The 17,109-nt window shown below is 34.5% G+C and overlaps 1 protein-coding gene and 1 long non-coding RNA gene across 2 annotated transcripts in view; one reads left to right on the plus strand and one right to left on the minus strand.

Annotated features, from left to right (window-relative positions):
- The window catches only part of LOC148131459 (uncharacterized), a 42,791-nt gene that overhangs the window by 22,618 nt on the left and 3,064 nt on the right, over nucleotides 1-17,109 (minus strand). The window lies entirely within an intron of this gene.
- Nucleotides 1-17,109, plus strand: part of LOC113413826 (desmoglein-1-alpha-like) — a 34,794-nt gene that overhangs the window by 387 nt on the left and 17,298 nt on the right. The window contains exons 2-6 of the mRNA XM_026670375.2: nucleotides 11,134-11,172; nucleotides 11,807-11,935; nucleotides 13,618-13,773; nucleotides 14,328-14,475; nucleotides 16,453-16,616. Coding sequence (XP_026526160.2) covers nucleotides 11,134-11,172; nucleotides 11,807-11,935; nucleotides 13,618-13,773; nucleotides 14,328-14,475; nucleotides 16,453-16,616 — 636 coding nt within the window. The remainder of the gene's footprint in view (nucleotides 1-11,133; nucleotides 11,173-11,806; nucleotides 11,936-13,617; nucleotides 13,774-14,327; nucleotides 14,476-16,452; nucleotides 16,617-17,109) is intronic.

Genomic DNA, 17,109 nt, shown 5'->3' on the forward strand with positions numbered 1-17,109 from the left:
TTTTATTTTATTTAAGGTGAAGTTGGAGACAGAAAAGCTTTTGGGTGCAATCCTCTTTCTTACTAGACTAAATCCCTTTGCATTCGGGACATATTTCAAGGTAACACGGTGTCACAGTTAGTCTAAATGGAATCAAAATCTGGATTTTAGTTTTAATTAAAAGATTAAATGATATACAGTACAGTTGAATGTTGATTTCAAAAACATGTGCATATAGAATTAGCATGGTCCTCCATCATATTAATGCTTTTGGTTCTAATGCTTCCTTTTCCTAACGAAATGAAATAGAGTCGATGCTAAAACCTCACAGGTGTAGAATTCATCTTAATGCTCAAGAACCACAAAGGGGCTAATCATCACCCATATTCCCCCATTCATAATTTCATAGCTTTTCTGGTATCCACAATTTTAATTATAAGCTTTAAATATATAATACTTCTGTGTGTGTGTGTGTGTGTGTGTGTGTGTGTGTGTGTGAGTGAGTGAGAGAGAGAGAGAGAGAGAGAGAGAGAGAGAGAGAGAGAGAGAGAATTCTTTTGATGTGAAATTCTATAACAAATAAACCCAGCTCTGTTTGCTGTTTTTACTTCAGTAAAATCAAGCTCATCCAGAGAGATAGCTGTCAAAAACAGTTGTCAAAAACTAACAACAAACAGGTTTCTTTAAATCTGGAGTGTTGCTTAGTTTGGAAAAGAAATAGGATTAGGCTGTTCACCTAACAATCCACACTTCTATGATCAGCTTGCATACCAACTGCAGCCTCAGTCAGTTTTACTTGCAGCAACGTGTCTTTTAGCAGAACATCCATTTTTAAAACCTTCTTTAAAAGAGGTAAACCTACAGGTCTCAATCTAAACTGCTTGCAATTCGTAGCGCGACTCCCATTAGTTTGGGGTCAGATATTTGCCAGCAAGTTTTCTTTTGGGGCCTTCTTTGGAAGGACTTTCAGTATGCTTCTAGTATTGAGAAGGAAGCTGGTCCTTATTTTTTAAAGAGAAAATGAATAAATGTATCAGGCATATTGAATCCCTTTAACACATCTCACAGGTGGAATGACATGATTATCAAAAGCAGAAGCTACAAATATTTCAGAAGAACTTTGGAGGTTTCATATGAAGAAGTGGAATATAGATCTTTGTAATGTCATATATAATTACATAGGTCACCACATAAAATACACTGAAATCTATTTATGATTGTTTGCCCTTGGAAGGTATGAATAGACACTGCTGAACCTGTTAGATGCATAGAAGATGCAACTCTCAGTCTTATTCATAATGAATTATATTTAGGAGGGAGATGATACAATATCTCCCATCTCCAAATGGGATTTATATAGACCGAATTATATAGTTGGCTTGGGTTTAGAGTATATGTATGGACTTGTTTTAAGGAGGCACGATACTTTTTCCACCTGCCTAGTGAAAACCTGTTTATTACTACCATCTATACTTCACTCAAAATGATTTGTAGTTTGCAGCAGCAAAACACCCTCTTTTTCTTAATTAAAAAATGAGTTTGGATTGCTTTGATATATAAATTTATGTTTCAGCAAATTTTAGAGATCTAAATAATTTTCTCCAAGGTTTTTGTGTTTCTTACTGCAATCATAATTTGTACACAATTCATTTAAAAATTTGGAATATGAATGTTGGTTAGTCCAGTATCCTCCAACCTGTTGCCTTATACTGTTAGGTGGCATGATGGGAGTTGTAGACCAAGACATCTTGAGGGCATCAGATGAGAGGAAATTTATTTACTGCAAGTTATGGTCCACCTGCAAGAGCATGTGATCTGTGGGTGGATTATTTTTCCAGTAAAAATTAACAATCTTAAGAAAAATGAATTGTTTTCATGTAGACTTAAATACAAAACATGTAATAGCTTGTTATCAATACTATTATAGCAAGAACACTGGTTTGTCTCCTGGTTCTTAAGAGTTTGGGAATACTTACCATTTTTTCAACAACCCCCAAAATTAGTATCCATCAATAATTAGCTGTTGACCCAAAGGAAAAACACCCAAAAGTGAACATTGACTGTATCTATTCACTTGGAAAAAATATAGGGTTTAGATCAGACAAATATCAAACTTTACACGGGGACTCACGTGAAAGTTTGGCTAGGTTTAGGGTCCTGGGAAATATTCCAGAATCAAAGAATTCTGCTAAACTGCTTCTGGGTCTTTTCCCCAAATCCAACCTGAATAGCTGATAAATAGATTAAGATTAGCAATTTTGTTCTTATTTTGCAAGCAATGGAAGACAACTGTTTAGAGGGGGAAAGGGCCTGCTAAGAAGATATGCATTTCTCTACCTTCCTTTAATAAGTATTTTTGATGAGTTGCAACCTGCAAAGTATTAAAACAAGAAAGAGCTTGCCAATGTCTGAGTCTCTCACTAAATCACAGAATTATTTTATCTACCATGCTGCTAAAGGATTTGGGGAATTCATAGTCATCAGAAGAGACGTTTGAAAATTATTGATACTATGATTTTAATGCACAGGTCATACCTGATTCATGCATATTCATTATATAAAATAAAGAATATAATTCTCTCACCAGCAAAGAATACACAAGCAAATTTCTAAGTGAGACAGACTGAGATAAACTGTCTTTGTATACTTTATGGTCTCTAAAATAAAGAAAAGGCAAAGGTGCTCCCGAGTACTGTTGCTTGTATAAAACTCATAAATGCTCATAAGGATGAGCATCCCCACCCATTGTAAAATACATGTTTAACCAGTTCAATGGCTCTTAAGTGAATAATTACAAGGGAGATGAAAATCCATCTCCAGGTGTGCATCTAAATTAGGATACAGGTATGCACAAAGCCTGCATTCATTCAGAGGTCCTAACTTGGATCACATTCAATCAGTTTATGATCAAATTAGCAATATGGTGCAGTTAAACTATCAAAATGTAATTCTCTCTCTCCCTCTCTTCTCCCCCCCGCCTCTCACACACACATTGAAATCCTACTGAAAGATAAATTTAAAGATTAAAGATAAAGGAATTGAAGACAAACTTAATTCCTGGTGATTTTACAAAGACATCCACACTGGGGTTTGGTCACAGTATTAGAAATGTTTTGACACTACCATTTTTTTAATGTAGCCTACTGCCCTACTTTGCTTAGTTTTTGATACAATCCTATTTATCTGGGAATGCATTTTAAGGACCTTATTTCTAAGTAAATCAATCAAAGAGTTGATGCAAGCTGAGGTTCTTTTTGGTGGGAATTTGAATATTTAATACTATTTATATTTAAAGACATTACTGCCTGATAGATAATGGCAGATTTATAGAACTCTGGAGAAGATTTAATAAAAGAAAGAAAGATCTAATCTTGTATAGTGGGAGTGTTAGCTCAGGAATCAAATACCTAGCCCAAACTGCTGATACAACTGCATACTACAATAACACAATGATGACTAATAGCATAATGTGCTCAAATATCCAGCTTTGTTCACAGCAATATTCTGCTTATCTTCAAAGGGAGCAGACTCAGTTCCTAGAATGAACAGCACTGGGAAATGGAACAGATCAGGAATTAAGGGCATGTTCAGTCATTTGGATGCAATAGGTGGAGTAGGGAGTATTTCATAATTGCATATAATATTATTTTGGCAAGAACCATGGCAAATTAATTTCTGTTTGCAGTTGGCTTTGAAGCCGAAGTTGCAAAGCTAAAGTTCGGGAACTAATGATACTCTCATTTACAATATTTTCATTTTGAAAAAATGCTCATGATTTGGTCCTGATATTTATAAACAAATATACCCATACTTATAAGGCAAAGTGATCAAAGTTGAAGGCCAATGGAGCTTATTCTTATTCTGTTTTTAGACTTGTAGCCCAAATAAGAACAGATAAAGAATGGAATTAATCTTTGGTTTTGCTAATGTAAAATGGTTTACGTACATCTTTTCTGGTTACCCAAAATGAACATGTTCTGTCTAGTACTAGAACAAAAACTGAGTAACAGTCAGATTTTCTGTTTTTAAAAGGATCAGGGAGATTAACGATTCCTTCTCAATTCCAGGAGATGGCTCTCAAAAAAGGCAAGGCAGGAATCAAGGCCCTTCCCTTTCTCTCATGTGTTGCCACATGTAAAAAAGTGATGGGGCTTTGATGGCATAGTCACCCTGCCAGCTTGACTTTTTTGGTGCTCCTGCAGCAACTGCATCGAATTCTACAATTAAAGATATTATCTGATAGTTGTGACATTCCTTTCTAAGACTGGATTCATTTGTCCCAAATTATCTGCTGCAATTGGCAAAAATAATATATTAACATCTGCTACTAACAAGGCTACTAACTGAGATTCCAACTTTAATTTCATATACTGAATTACATCAATCATTTAATTACTCTTGAGAATTATTGACTGACTTATCATTTTGATTGTATCTTCTTCTCAACTCTGTGCCATAGAAATCTTAAGAAATCACTAATTATACTCAGAAGAGGTGAGCAGCCCAGAGAACTATTTGTGTGGATTGGCTTTCCCTTTTTTGAACTATAATAAACTAAAGTTTGCATGCTTAAACTTCGGAAGAGGACCTTGGACCTCTCACTGCAAACAGCAGCTGGCTCCTTTCCCAGTTATTACATGCTGGATTCCCGACTATCTTTTACAGTATTTGCTTGAATAATTTATACTGTTCTTGACAAAAGCATGAGCAATTATTGTGCCACATCAAAACTATGATAAAGCTATACATAGCTCTTAGTTTTGTCGGACATAAAATGCATACTTTAAATCAGTACTGGTACAAATGAAAATATCAAATATAAAGTTCAGAGTATAATTTATCAATCACTTCTCCCAAGCAATTATTAAAAAATCAATCACAATTGCATCATATATGTTTTCAGTCAATTGTCAGAAATTATGCTTTTTGGTTTCAGGCTACTTAATTAAGAATCAACTCTCCAATAAAAAAAAACTTATCCAATAAAACAAAGGGTGAATTACACATGCTTCCTTATAGCATGTGGAATGTATAGATATATATTACATACAGAAAAACAGAAATACTCATAGATTCACCTCTCATGCTAACAGTTTTCTAATGTCAAGAAGTAATAATATCATCCTTTAATTCAGGAATGATACATCTTCTTTTTTCTTTAACAATAAATTATAGCTAAGAAGAACCAGTGTATCTTCTTGTCTCTTCTTAAAGAATGAAGGGGCGGGTTTCATATATTTTTTTCCCTTCAGGTAAATAGTTTCTTATCAGGTATCACATAACAAATACAAAACATAATCCATTGTACTTAGTGCTTCTCTTCTAATGAAGAGCGCAAGGCATCATTATGTTATTTTGTGCAAGCCTTATTTAAACATATCTGATGAGGCTTCATGAACACTCTTGTGTTTTGATGCAGTTGCTATTCTCGTAAATAATACCAAAATTATTCAGAATTATTATTACAAAATTATTCAAAATTATTATTACAATTATTTGTACAATTACTGTGTCCTAAAATATTTCAATTCAAAGTTATGCTCAATAGGATTACTAGGAATGTTTCATTTCCAATGATAAATGTATACTATACTTATTAATACTTAATGCCAAAGAATGTTTTGTCACTCTAATATTATATGAAAGGACATGATTAGATTTTGTGAGCAAGTATTAAGAGAATAAGAGAAATTTGACAAGATCCTTAGCCAATTCTCCTATTCGCTTAAGAAAAACCATCAATGAATAACCTATAAACTATTTATGATTGCAGAGATTAAGAATATAGTTTGATGTATACCTAACATAAAACATGTGCCCATGTGGCATCACTGCATTTGAAGCCCTATTCGCGTGTCTCTTAATGAAATATAACAAGGTCTTGATTCCATAGCAATTGCAAGAAGAAAACTTGGACATATATTACTGTGTGTCATATAATAGGGTATATAGGACTGATTTCCAAACCCCACCCCCCACAGCTGATATGGAATGAAAGTCAGGACGTATATCTATCATTAGGAGATATGTTAGTAGGTCCTAAGTAAACATTCACCACCCACCACGCCCTGAATTAAGCTCTGACGAATTCCCAGAGGAGCAGGCTTTGGGGAATCCACCGTAGCTTAGCAATTGAAGCCAGACTGGTATGTAATGGTCAATAATAATATCCTTGCTGATCAAATGAGAAGTCAGCATAATGGAAATGGGGTGGGAGCAGATGGTTTTCTCTCCCCCCCTCCCCCATGTTTTTGCAGAGAAATTGGATAGGTATTCTCTGAAAAACTTTTGAAAAAGGAGAAAATCATCAGTGATTTCTCAAAATCAGGATTTCCCTGTAAGAATGGAATAAGCCCTTGTATTTATCCTATGGTGAGATGGCAGCCAATAAATTTGATAAATGAATAAATTATGTTTAAAAAGTTCAAGGGAAGAAGTAGTCTTGTGAATTCTTCTTTTGGATTTCACTGAAATATAGGAAACCAGAAAGACTGCAGAGTAGACCGAGGGAGAACAGTCCAGGGAAAGACACAATATAGACATATACATGCCCTTGGCTATCATGGAACTAAACAAGCATATCAAAACTTCCTATTTGGATTGGTCCCAAATTGTCTTCTGCTTTGAAATAATTTATAAAGCAAACTGACTTTCACTGAATTGGAAATTGCTATTGGGAAGTGAGGGATTGTCCTGCCTGCAATTGAAAGCAGTAAGCAGACTGGAATTTGCTGTTTGTCCTATCCAGGGGCAATATCATGTATCCACTATTTCATCTCTCCAAACCTTCAGCAGCAATATAAAAGCCACCCATCTTTGCTTTTCCTGTTGCCCATTTGATATGCTGACAACAAGGAGACCATAACTACTCTACCCTGAGTTCCTACACCAACAAAAATCCCATCATCCCTACAGAATTCCAAAAGAAAGAAAAGATCAGAAAACAGCCTAAAATGTTGCATTCTGGCTCCTAAATTCTGCAGGGGTGGAAAACCAGCAATCTTGACTTTGGGGGGAAGAGACAAAGCCATCAAAGGAAGAGTTTCTGTACAGGAGTTGAAGCTCAAAAGGTGGGAAAGGGAGTAAGGCAACAGTTCCTTCCACAACACAAAGGAAGGCAGAGCATTAAAAAAAATTCTTAGCTCAGCAGTAATTTTAATTACACAGCAGTCGAACCAGAAAAAAGTAATCTCAGCTCTCCAATACTGCTGATCTCATGGGAACTCAGTTGCCAAAAGTGGTTTCAAACTGGTTCGGAACTCTTGAGTAGCACGATCCTTTTCTATCTGTAAAGAAATTTAAAAAAAAACTACTCAGTATGCACATATCTAAGTAAGTTTGCATTTCTAGGACCCATCCATATCATTGGACCTAAAAAAAGTGTTGTGAATTACAATCAATAGCTTTATCATGGGAAGGGAAGGCAAAGCCATAATAAGCACATTGAAAAAAAAATGCTTTGTTAGCATTAGCTACACCCTTCTGAAAAAGAACACTCTTCCTTTGTTCTTTCTTGTCTCATAAAACATGCCTGACTATGAAAAACTTTCTGCAGTGCTGCTGTATTTCAAAACTATTATCTTTAGCCCTTGCAAACTGCCAGGCCTTTCCATCACTTCATATAGTATGGGAGGGGCTTTGTAATCTTTTCTTTGCTATTAGCTGAAAAAAGACTAAATAATTAACAGTATGATTTTTGTAAAAGAACCCAAAAGGTTTAAATATCAAGGACTGATTAATCCTGTTTCATTGAACAAATTAATTTGTTCAGGCTATCACTTCATGTAAAATATACTGAAAATATATATAGTCAAATGTGTTTCAGAAAGTTTAGTGTCCTGTTTTAAAATATTTTTGGACAATTGATAGCCAATACCACCTTGTACTTTTCTAAGTTTGTGAGGACAACATTGTTATACAATTAAAGATTTGTATCCTTAAGGAATGTGATGTATTCAATGCTGTTTGGTCAAAAAGTCTTGTCAGTCCTGCATTCCTAGTTATAGCTACGTTCCATATGTGAGGTCTTCGGTGCTCTCTGAGTTTGCCTGTTTTCCTGAAGACATTTTATCACCAAACGGCATCAAGGGGCTTTTAGCATGGATTTCTCCTTTTGGCACTGATGATGTTATCTAGTTTGGTAATGAAGTGTCTACAATAAAACCATGAAGCTCAGAAAGCACCAAGGACCCACAGTTCAACCCTGAGCTACATATATTCTTTTCCATTGGTGGTACCTATGGTTACAACTGGGTTTACTGTCAACTCCAGGACACCAGGGACATACGTCTTTCTTTACTTTCTAGCTAAAAATGTTATTTTCTCTGGCAGGGTTTCTTCCCCAGTAGGAAGAACTGATTCTATTACATTACATCTGGATCAATTTTCTATAATTCCACTCAAAGTGACCAAATTATGTAGCCACTCTTTCTACATGACCATTGTCCATAAATCTTTCCATAAAGCAAGTAAAATTATAAGTATTTGAACTTACTATTTTTTCCATTTTAATATATATATTTGACAAAATGGTAATTGAGAGAGTTTGGGAGATTCTTTTGGGTATTGTCTATTCTGGGGTGCCCAAACTTGGCAACTTTAAGACTTGTGGATTTCAACTCCCGGGAGAATTCTGGGAGTTTAAGTACACAGGTCTTAAAGTTGCCAAGTTTGGAGACCTCTGGTCTATTCATTTTATGGCCATCACATTCACAAAAGAGTTAAACTGTTCTGGGGCTATCAAGTGCATGGCTTTTGATATAACAGATTCAAGATGCAAGACAGGCTCCTGTTCTGGAAAACATACAATCTAAAATTTATTATAGGAGAAACTACAGCATGACATCAGAATAAATTATAACACACCATTTTTTTGTTCCTGCTATTTAAATAGTATTACTTCACAGCTGCCAATTTAATTGAATTAGACAAAATATTCTAATTCTTTTATAATACAAAATCATAAGCATACCAGATGCATGAATACAAGTTTTGTTTGCTATTTCAATTCAAGCTCATTTTGAATAGTGTACAAATTTAAGATTTAAAAGAGTTAAAATCATTCCATATGCTGTAGCCTCTTGGTTCACATCAATGCTGAAATAACTATGGTGTCATTACACCAAAATAAATATTATGTAACTGATAGAAAATAATTTGCTTTATTCTCATGTGCAATTCCTCTTTTTCTTTTGTAAGTCCCATATGGCCCCTTGGAGAGCCTAGTTTAGTGGTTAAAGTGCTAGATTAAGAATAGAGAGATCCAGGTTCTAATGTTCCCCAGCACAGAGACAGGTTCCCCAACCATTCTCTTAGCATCAGGCTCTGTGATAAGACAGCCAGCAAGTTTCACTGTATGAACTTGATGAGCCCAAACAACAATATTATTGTTGTGTTGTAAATTGTTAAATATTGTATTATATTTAATATAATTTTATATATATGTGTGTGTGTGTGTGTGTGTTTTCTTAAGTTTTCGCGGGTACTTACATGTATGGCCTTCAGCTTTGTTCGGAGTTTTTCCACGTCATAGTAGTGGTGCTTTTAAAGTTGTAGCAGCGCTTCAGCAAATCTCATCTGCCATCATCAGGCTTCTGTATTGTGTACAATACAGAAGCCTGATGATGGCAGATGAGATTCTGCTGAAACGTTGCTACAACTTTAAAAGCACCACTACTATGACGTGGGAAAATACCCGAACAAAGCTGAAGGCCATATATATATATATATATATATATATATATATATATATATATATATATATATATATATATATATATATAGTAAATTGTGTGTGTGTGTGTGTGTGTGTCTAGTAGTTCTAGAGAAGTCTCTATATAACCCATCTGTAGACAATGTTCTATCTATAAGAATATTTTCTATAATTTAAAATAAAACAAATAAGTAATACAAATATTAAAATATATTTAAAAAGCCAGCAGCCAGAAATATTGGAATAGTGCATCACAAATCAGAATGAGTTCAGTCTTCACCTAAACTGAAATGAAGTTCACACATATCTTATGCTTCTACAGGCACACCCAGATTTTTGGTGCTATGGGAAGAATCATCTTGAAAATCCTCATATTTTGGGAGTGGCTTGTCATTCCAGAAGCCTTAAGACACAGAAAGTGCCAATGTTCTCCTTTACATATGGAGCAAAATTACAATTGAATATTTATTGCAAAGGCATGATCGCAATATTTGTTGAAAGTAGAGTAGTATAGACCATGTAATATCCCAAGAATCATGGATTTCAATTTTTAAAGCAAATGTCTAAACCTTGTGTCAACAATCAATTGGTGAAGGAGCAACATTCCTACCAAAATTTACAGAACTTGTACACTGACTTTTTTTTCTTTGTCTTGAAATTGCTAGACTTTATCCTACTGTACAAGGTACAATTTTTATCAGACATTTGAATTATACATGTAAAGAAAGCTATCTATTTATAAGAGGCTTAACTCTTTTGTGTTCTATCTAAAATTATTGAGGTATGATACCATTTCTACTTGAAATTTTCTTATCTGGTGAGAACATCTGCCGTACTGAAACTTTAAAAACTCCTAAACTAAAAGCTTTAATTAAAACCAAAAATGGCAGCATTCCAGATTTTGCAATGGTTTTGTGTGTGTGTGTGTGTGTGTGTGAGAGAGAGAGAGAGAGAGAGAGAGAGAGAGAGAGAGAGAGAGAGAGAGACTAGCCTGCTATTGACACTTTTGAGTTTTAGGATGTTTAAAATATTACATTTTAAAATAAAATCAAACTTCATTTTATCAATTTGGAGTTTTTTAATCATATTTGTTGAAACCAAAAGTGGGATACTCATGATGCTCTGAATGTTATGAAACCTGCCTCAACCAACATTGCCAGTTGTCAGGGGCAAGTGGAGGTAAACTTAAATGTAGGTCATTTGGCAAAAAATAAAATAAAATTGAGAGATGTGCTAATTTAAACTGAAGTAACCACTAATTCAAAGAAAAAGCAGAGCTGTGTTGTGAGGAAAGAGATATACATGAAACCAGTTTCTGCATTATGATCTTGTGCAATAGGATTCTTTTTTTTCCTTCTCCATGTATTTCAACTATCTAACAATATAGTCAGAGTTAACGAAACCATTACGCATATTTTATCCTTATTTTGTTTCTTTTTCAGGTGTCCTTAGATTTCAGCATCAGCACTTTTCATGTTGAGGTAACAATCACTTCAATTCATTTGCTAGTCATGTGTACAATACAAATCTAATTGAGCCTTGCTAGAAAAATATTTATTGTAAGTCAATATGCAAGACTCAGCCTTCCTTATTGCTTGAGCCTTTGATAGCTACAGGGAAAACATTCTAAGTATATGATCTTATTTTCACACATTACTTCTCTGCCTCCCTCAGGATCTTGGCCTGGAGTCACCAGTTTTCCCAATGACCCACTGCTCTCTGTCTTGAGATAGTATGGCCCTCTGATTCAAATTCTCACATTAACAGAGAAGCCATTTTAATGATAACTTTTTCTTATATGTATCCAAGTATTCATAATTATGTTTTTACTTATACCTATTATCTTGTAAGCAATAGACAAAAATAAATAAATAAATAAATAAAATACTTCTTTCCCAGTGTACAGCTTCCTAGGATTAGATCATTCCACTTAAAACATCTGGGTATCTGGAAATATTCTGTGAAGTTAAAAAGAGTAGTGAAAAGCTTCTTGTTAAGCAAAAAGAAACAGATAATGTGCAGCTAGCCTATTCTATTTTGGATTTTAAATGTACTATTGTATACCTGCGACGTCATTTAGTTAGTCCAATAATATTGGTGTGTTCTTTATTCAAGCTAAAAGAATGGAATGAAAAAGGAATGGAGAGATGGAAATCCCATCGGAGGCAGAAACGAGAATGGATTAAATTTGCTGCTGCCTGTAGGGAAGGAGAAGATAATTCAAAAAGAAACCCAATTGCAAGAGTAAGTTCCAAGCATTTTATATAGATAAAATTCAAACAGTTGCAAAAAGGTAAGCAAACAAAAGCAACATATTGGCTAAGGGAATTTTCAGACCAGGTTTTTATTATGCAATTATTCTGTCTCATCAATGGAGTTTTATGTAGAGCTCAAATATTTTCCATAGGTAAGCTTGCTGTTTTCCCTACCAATTTTACTATAATGTCTTCTCTTTCTGTGCTTTTCCCCACAGAAATGGGGGAAGAGATTAAATACACAATTATTTTTGTTTTGGAGTACTAGGAACATGTGTATAAAAAGACTTTGCATATTGCCCTAGCTAAAAATTGAGCTACATTTTTCACTTGCATTCTTTCAAACTAAAATTAAAGATTTCTCATATATTTGGTCTAATTTTATATGCTATATTAAGCAGGGGCGAACCATACCTGCTTTATGCCAGATAAATATATTAATGTATGGGAGGAATATTAAGGAATTATTAGTATCTGGTTTTATGAATTGTTTTTCTTGTCTCCCTTTCCAATCCTTACATATATAAATTGAATTTTATTGCACTGTTTATATACTGTAATTTTATTAGAAATAAAAATATTATGCAAAAAAAGATTCTGCCATAGATCCTGCTGGGCACATAACTTCTTTATTAGATTTTACAGTCAATACCAAATTGGTAATGTTATCTGGACTCAGCACTGGAATATGTATCATTATAATAATTAAGTGGTGCTAAATCATACCTTTCCCCTGATTTTCATTTACTAAGTTTTCACATTAAAAACTGAAATCTCAAAAATCTCTAAATCAGTGAGGAACTACCATTTAAAATTACCTTAACAAACATTTTTATCATGAGAGTTCTACAATAAGAGACAATTACAAGAGGTTGCTACTAAACACATACATTCCACCTCAATCTATCAGATGAGAAGTTCTTAGTCCTTATACTTAGGGCTTCTCCCAAGTCTAAAAACCGGAAAAGATGTTTTGAATTTTCCTGCCAAAGACCAGGGATATAGAACAAAATTTGTTACAATCCTAAGCACAAGGAGCTAAATATGGAACAATGTAGTTTTGAATATTGGGAAGTCTTTCATTTCTATATAGAACTAAGGAAGCCAAATGCATAATTATAAACAAGAATTGAGAAAAGGGACATATTGCAAAAATAAGTCAAACCACACAAGAATTCCAGATAAAATCAATACACTCAGCCTAATTTTTCTAATTACTTTGTGACTTAATCAAGAAGGACTTCAGCACATGTTCATCACCAAGAAGAAAGTGGGAGATAAATTAACTGGATTTTCAGCTTGAAGTTTCATAGACAGGGTCTTATTCTCCTTTCTTTTATGCTCCTTTCTTTCTTCTGTGAGCTTTCCTTTGCTCTACAGTACTGAAGGCTGAGTAAAATCCAGTCTTCTTGGGAAAACTGTTTCTTTGCTCTATCAAGGACAATGCTCATTTTTTGATGACCTGGGTCAACCAAGCAAATCAGAATTATTTAAATTAAAGCCACCTCCTAATGAACTGCACCTATTCAGGCCTGTCAAAATGGTGTCAGTTATAAGATGCCTTAAGGATTCTGAGCCATACCAGAACTAGAAGTTTATCACATTATTTAAAGTTAATGAATAACCTTAAATAAAAGACTGCAATATTTTTGGTTTGGTTTTCTAAAACAGATCCGATCAGATTGTGCAGATACCCAGCCAATTATATATAAAATAAGTGGAGTAGGAATTGATCAACATCCCGTGGGAGTATTTGTCATCAACCAGAAGACTGGTGAAATTAATATAACAAAAATAGTAGATCGAGAGGAGACTCCAATATTTGTGGTAAGTAATATTGGCAAAACAGGTCTTTACCTGTTATGGGTTATGATTACAGTATCTAAATAATGGTTACTCACCACTGTATAAAAGGTGATTTCCTGAGACCACTTGATATTTTAAGCATATTTATTAAAACTCCCAAAATATGGCTTTGCAGCAGCTGGTAATAACTTCTACATTTTCCTTTTCATGGAAACGTTAGTCGCTTTAATGAGACTTTAGTTTTCAGTTTTAGAATAAGAATTTGAGCTATGCATCTTTCTAGAATGTTGATGGTTTTTAATATAAAATTGGGGTGCTTTTGTTGGGTAGTTGGTATAAATCTTTTTTATTTTTGATTATCTTGCTTTTACTCTTATATGAGTTACTATGGTTATATTTATCACTGTTAGCCATCTGGAATATGAGAAAAGTCAGAGATCATTTTGTAATTAGGTCGATGACCTAACTCTTGCAATATGATATGAAGCTTCTTTAGCTCACTGTTGAAAGTGTTTTGACTACTTTATAGACCTTTTGAATAAAGCTTTTAATCTTTTTTTAATGTCTTAATTCAGATTCACTGTCACGCTATAAATGTTATGACTGGAAAATCAATAGAAACACCTCTTGAACTTCGTGTTCGGGTTCTGGATATAAATGACAATCCACCAATATTTACACAACACATGTTCTCAGGGTCAATAATAGAAAGCAGCATGGAGAGTAAGTACTTTCTAAATCAATGCACCCCGCCCAGAATAGTAGCCAATATGTATGGTTTCATGTATCATTTTGTCAACTGTATAATTTCTAATTTCTGGAAAATGTGCATATGAATGCAGTGGTATCTTTCTTGGAAGTAAAGACTTCATTAATTTAACTTAGGAAGAAGCACAGGATTGGCCCATGGGTCCCATTTTTGTCACTAGAAAAATTAAGCTTGGGGTTTAATTCTCCCATATTAAACACATTGGCATTTGTGTTACTACTGATAAAGGTCTCACTTTGAAAACTGAAAAATTGAGTTTTTCTTTTTTCAGCTAAGGATATTTCTTGATCATAAATAAATAATAAAGCACAATATATGCTACCCTGGTCAGTGAATAAAGTTGATTTTTGTAACAGTAAGTCACATTTTTCCACTATGATGAGTACATGAGTTGTGTGATCTTTTATGATTCCCTGGCTTATTCTTGATTGCATTTGATATATTTTTCAATTCTTTGATTAATCCACAGTGGTGTATACAGGTCATCCTTGATTTACGACCAGTAGTGGGCTGCTGCCTGGTCGCACCGTTTCGGATGAACCAGCAGTTGTTATCATTGGCTGGACCCACCCACCTGCCCTTGCGCTATCCTTTCCATATATGACTAACTTTCTGGCTCGTTCCCCCCACCCACTCTGCCCAGCTGAGTTCCATGCCACTCCTCCTGTAATCACCAGAGCTGCCTGAGTTAATTAGCTGCATGTTTGAAGACCCAAAGGGGCACGTGAAAGCAAAGCCAGTGCTGCCTGAGTTGTTAACAAACTGGTTGTTAACATAAGTGCAGCCCACATCTGCTTATGACCATAATTGAGCACAAAATTTATGCTGCTAAGTGAGACATATATAATATGATATAGGCACACTGAAACTGTCATAAATATGAATCAGTTACCAAGCATCCAAATTTTGGTCATGTAACCATAAGGTTACTGTAATAATCATAAGGGTGAAAAACGGTCATATGTCATTTTTTTCAGTGACATTGTAACTTTGAACGGTCACTAAATGAACTGTTGTAAGTCAAGGACTAGCTGTATAATCAGAGCTCCACCTGTCCACCAGAAACATTTAGGACCTAAGAGGGTCTAATTACTATGGCATCTGTCACCAGCAAATTGAGATTATGTCAAAATAATCATATGTAAGGAGATGTTGCACCCAGTGTCTAACATTGGCATGTAATAAACAGGTTTTGTATAATAATATTTGTACAATTTATTATAGTTTGGGTAATTAAATGTCTGCAAGAAAACAACCAAACTCAAAGAGCACCAAGGACCCCTCATTTCAACCCTGAGCCAGAGTTGGTATTCAACAGGTTCTGACCAGTTCTGGAGAACTGGTAGCGAAAATTTTGAGTAGTTTGGAGAACCGGCAAATCCCACCTCTGACTGGAGATTTTACAGTATCCTTCCCCTGCCACGCCCACCAAGCCACACCCACAGAACTGGTAGAAAAAAAAATTGAATCCCACGACTGTCCTGAGCTATAAATATTCTCCTTTATTGCTATCATTTACCTAATCACTTCCCACTTATGATCACTATCACTTAATATTACTCTATAGACAAACACTTGGCAAACCAAAAATACAGTATTTGTTCTGAGATAATTGAAATAATCTCAAAGTAATACAAATATATAACCTAAGAATAGAATTAAAGCAAACCACTACATTACAATTAACTCAAGCTGTTTGTTTAAATAGATTAGAAAAATCTTTCCTTTTTCATGGGGTACATCCTTGGTAGCAGATGAGTAGAAAATGATCTATGAACTCCCATGAATTTGCCTTCCTAGTATGGAAAAATGCATTCCTTTTTCTTCTTTATAAGCATGTTAAATTAGCTATTTCACAATGATGGCACTTATGATTTTAATATATTAATATCTGAAGCTTTTCCCCCCTTTTGCCTTTTCACCCCTTCCAGATACATTTGTAATGAAAATAACTGCTACAGATGCTGATGAGCCAAATAATTTAAATTCCAAAATTGCCTACAAGATTGAAAGCCAGACTCCTTCAGGCCCATTACTGTTTATCTTGAACACAGAAAATGGAGAACTTCACATTGCGAAAGCTCTTGATAGAGAGGTAAAAGCAAAACAGAAAAGCCTTTTACAGAAAAAATACTGTTGAGAAAACAGAATATTCTGTGGCCAGGATGTTGATGGAACTGGCATGGGGTGGAGGATGGATGAATATGAGTTTTATCAGGCCTCCATATTATTTATTGTTTTTTTCAATGTTCTGCATATTTTGTTCTATTCACTACCCAGAGTTTCCTCCAATGGCTAGGCAGCTATGTAAGTTTGTTAAATAAATGAATACTTTCAAAAAAATACTTAAACAAATACTTTCAAAATATGTTAAAAATAAAATTCATAAAATCAATATTCATTCAAAATATTCATTCAAAATAAACAAATACTTATGTTAAAAATAAGTGAGATTTCTGGAAACTCAATAACAGCCGCAAGTTAAATGTATGTCATGAAAATGACTAAGAAAAAGACAGAAGTTTCTCTATGATCTTCAGGATCACTGACCTGGGTATCTTACTGGACCAACTCAAGGGATTGGGAAT

The sequence above is a fragment of the Notechis scutatus genome, chromosome 3, assembly GCF_049901735.1.
Source record: "Notechis scutatus isolate UNSWTSFEM ecotype Mainland chromosome 3, rNotScu1.2, whole genome shotgun sequence".
In the NCBI taxonomy this organism is placed as follows: Eukaryota; Metazoa; Chordata; class Lepidosauria; order Squamata; family Elapidae; genus Notechis; species Notechis scutatus.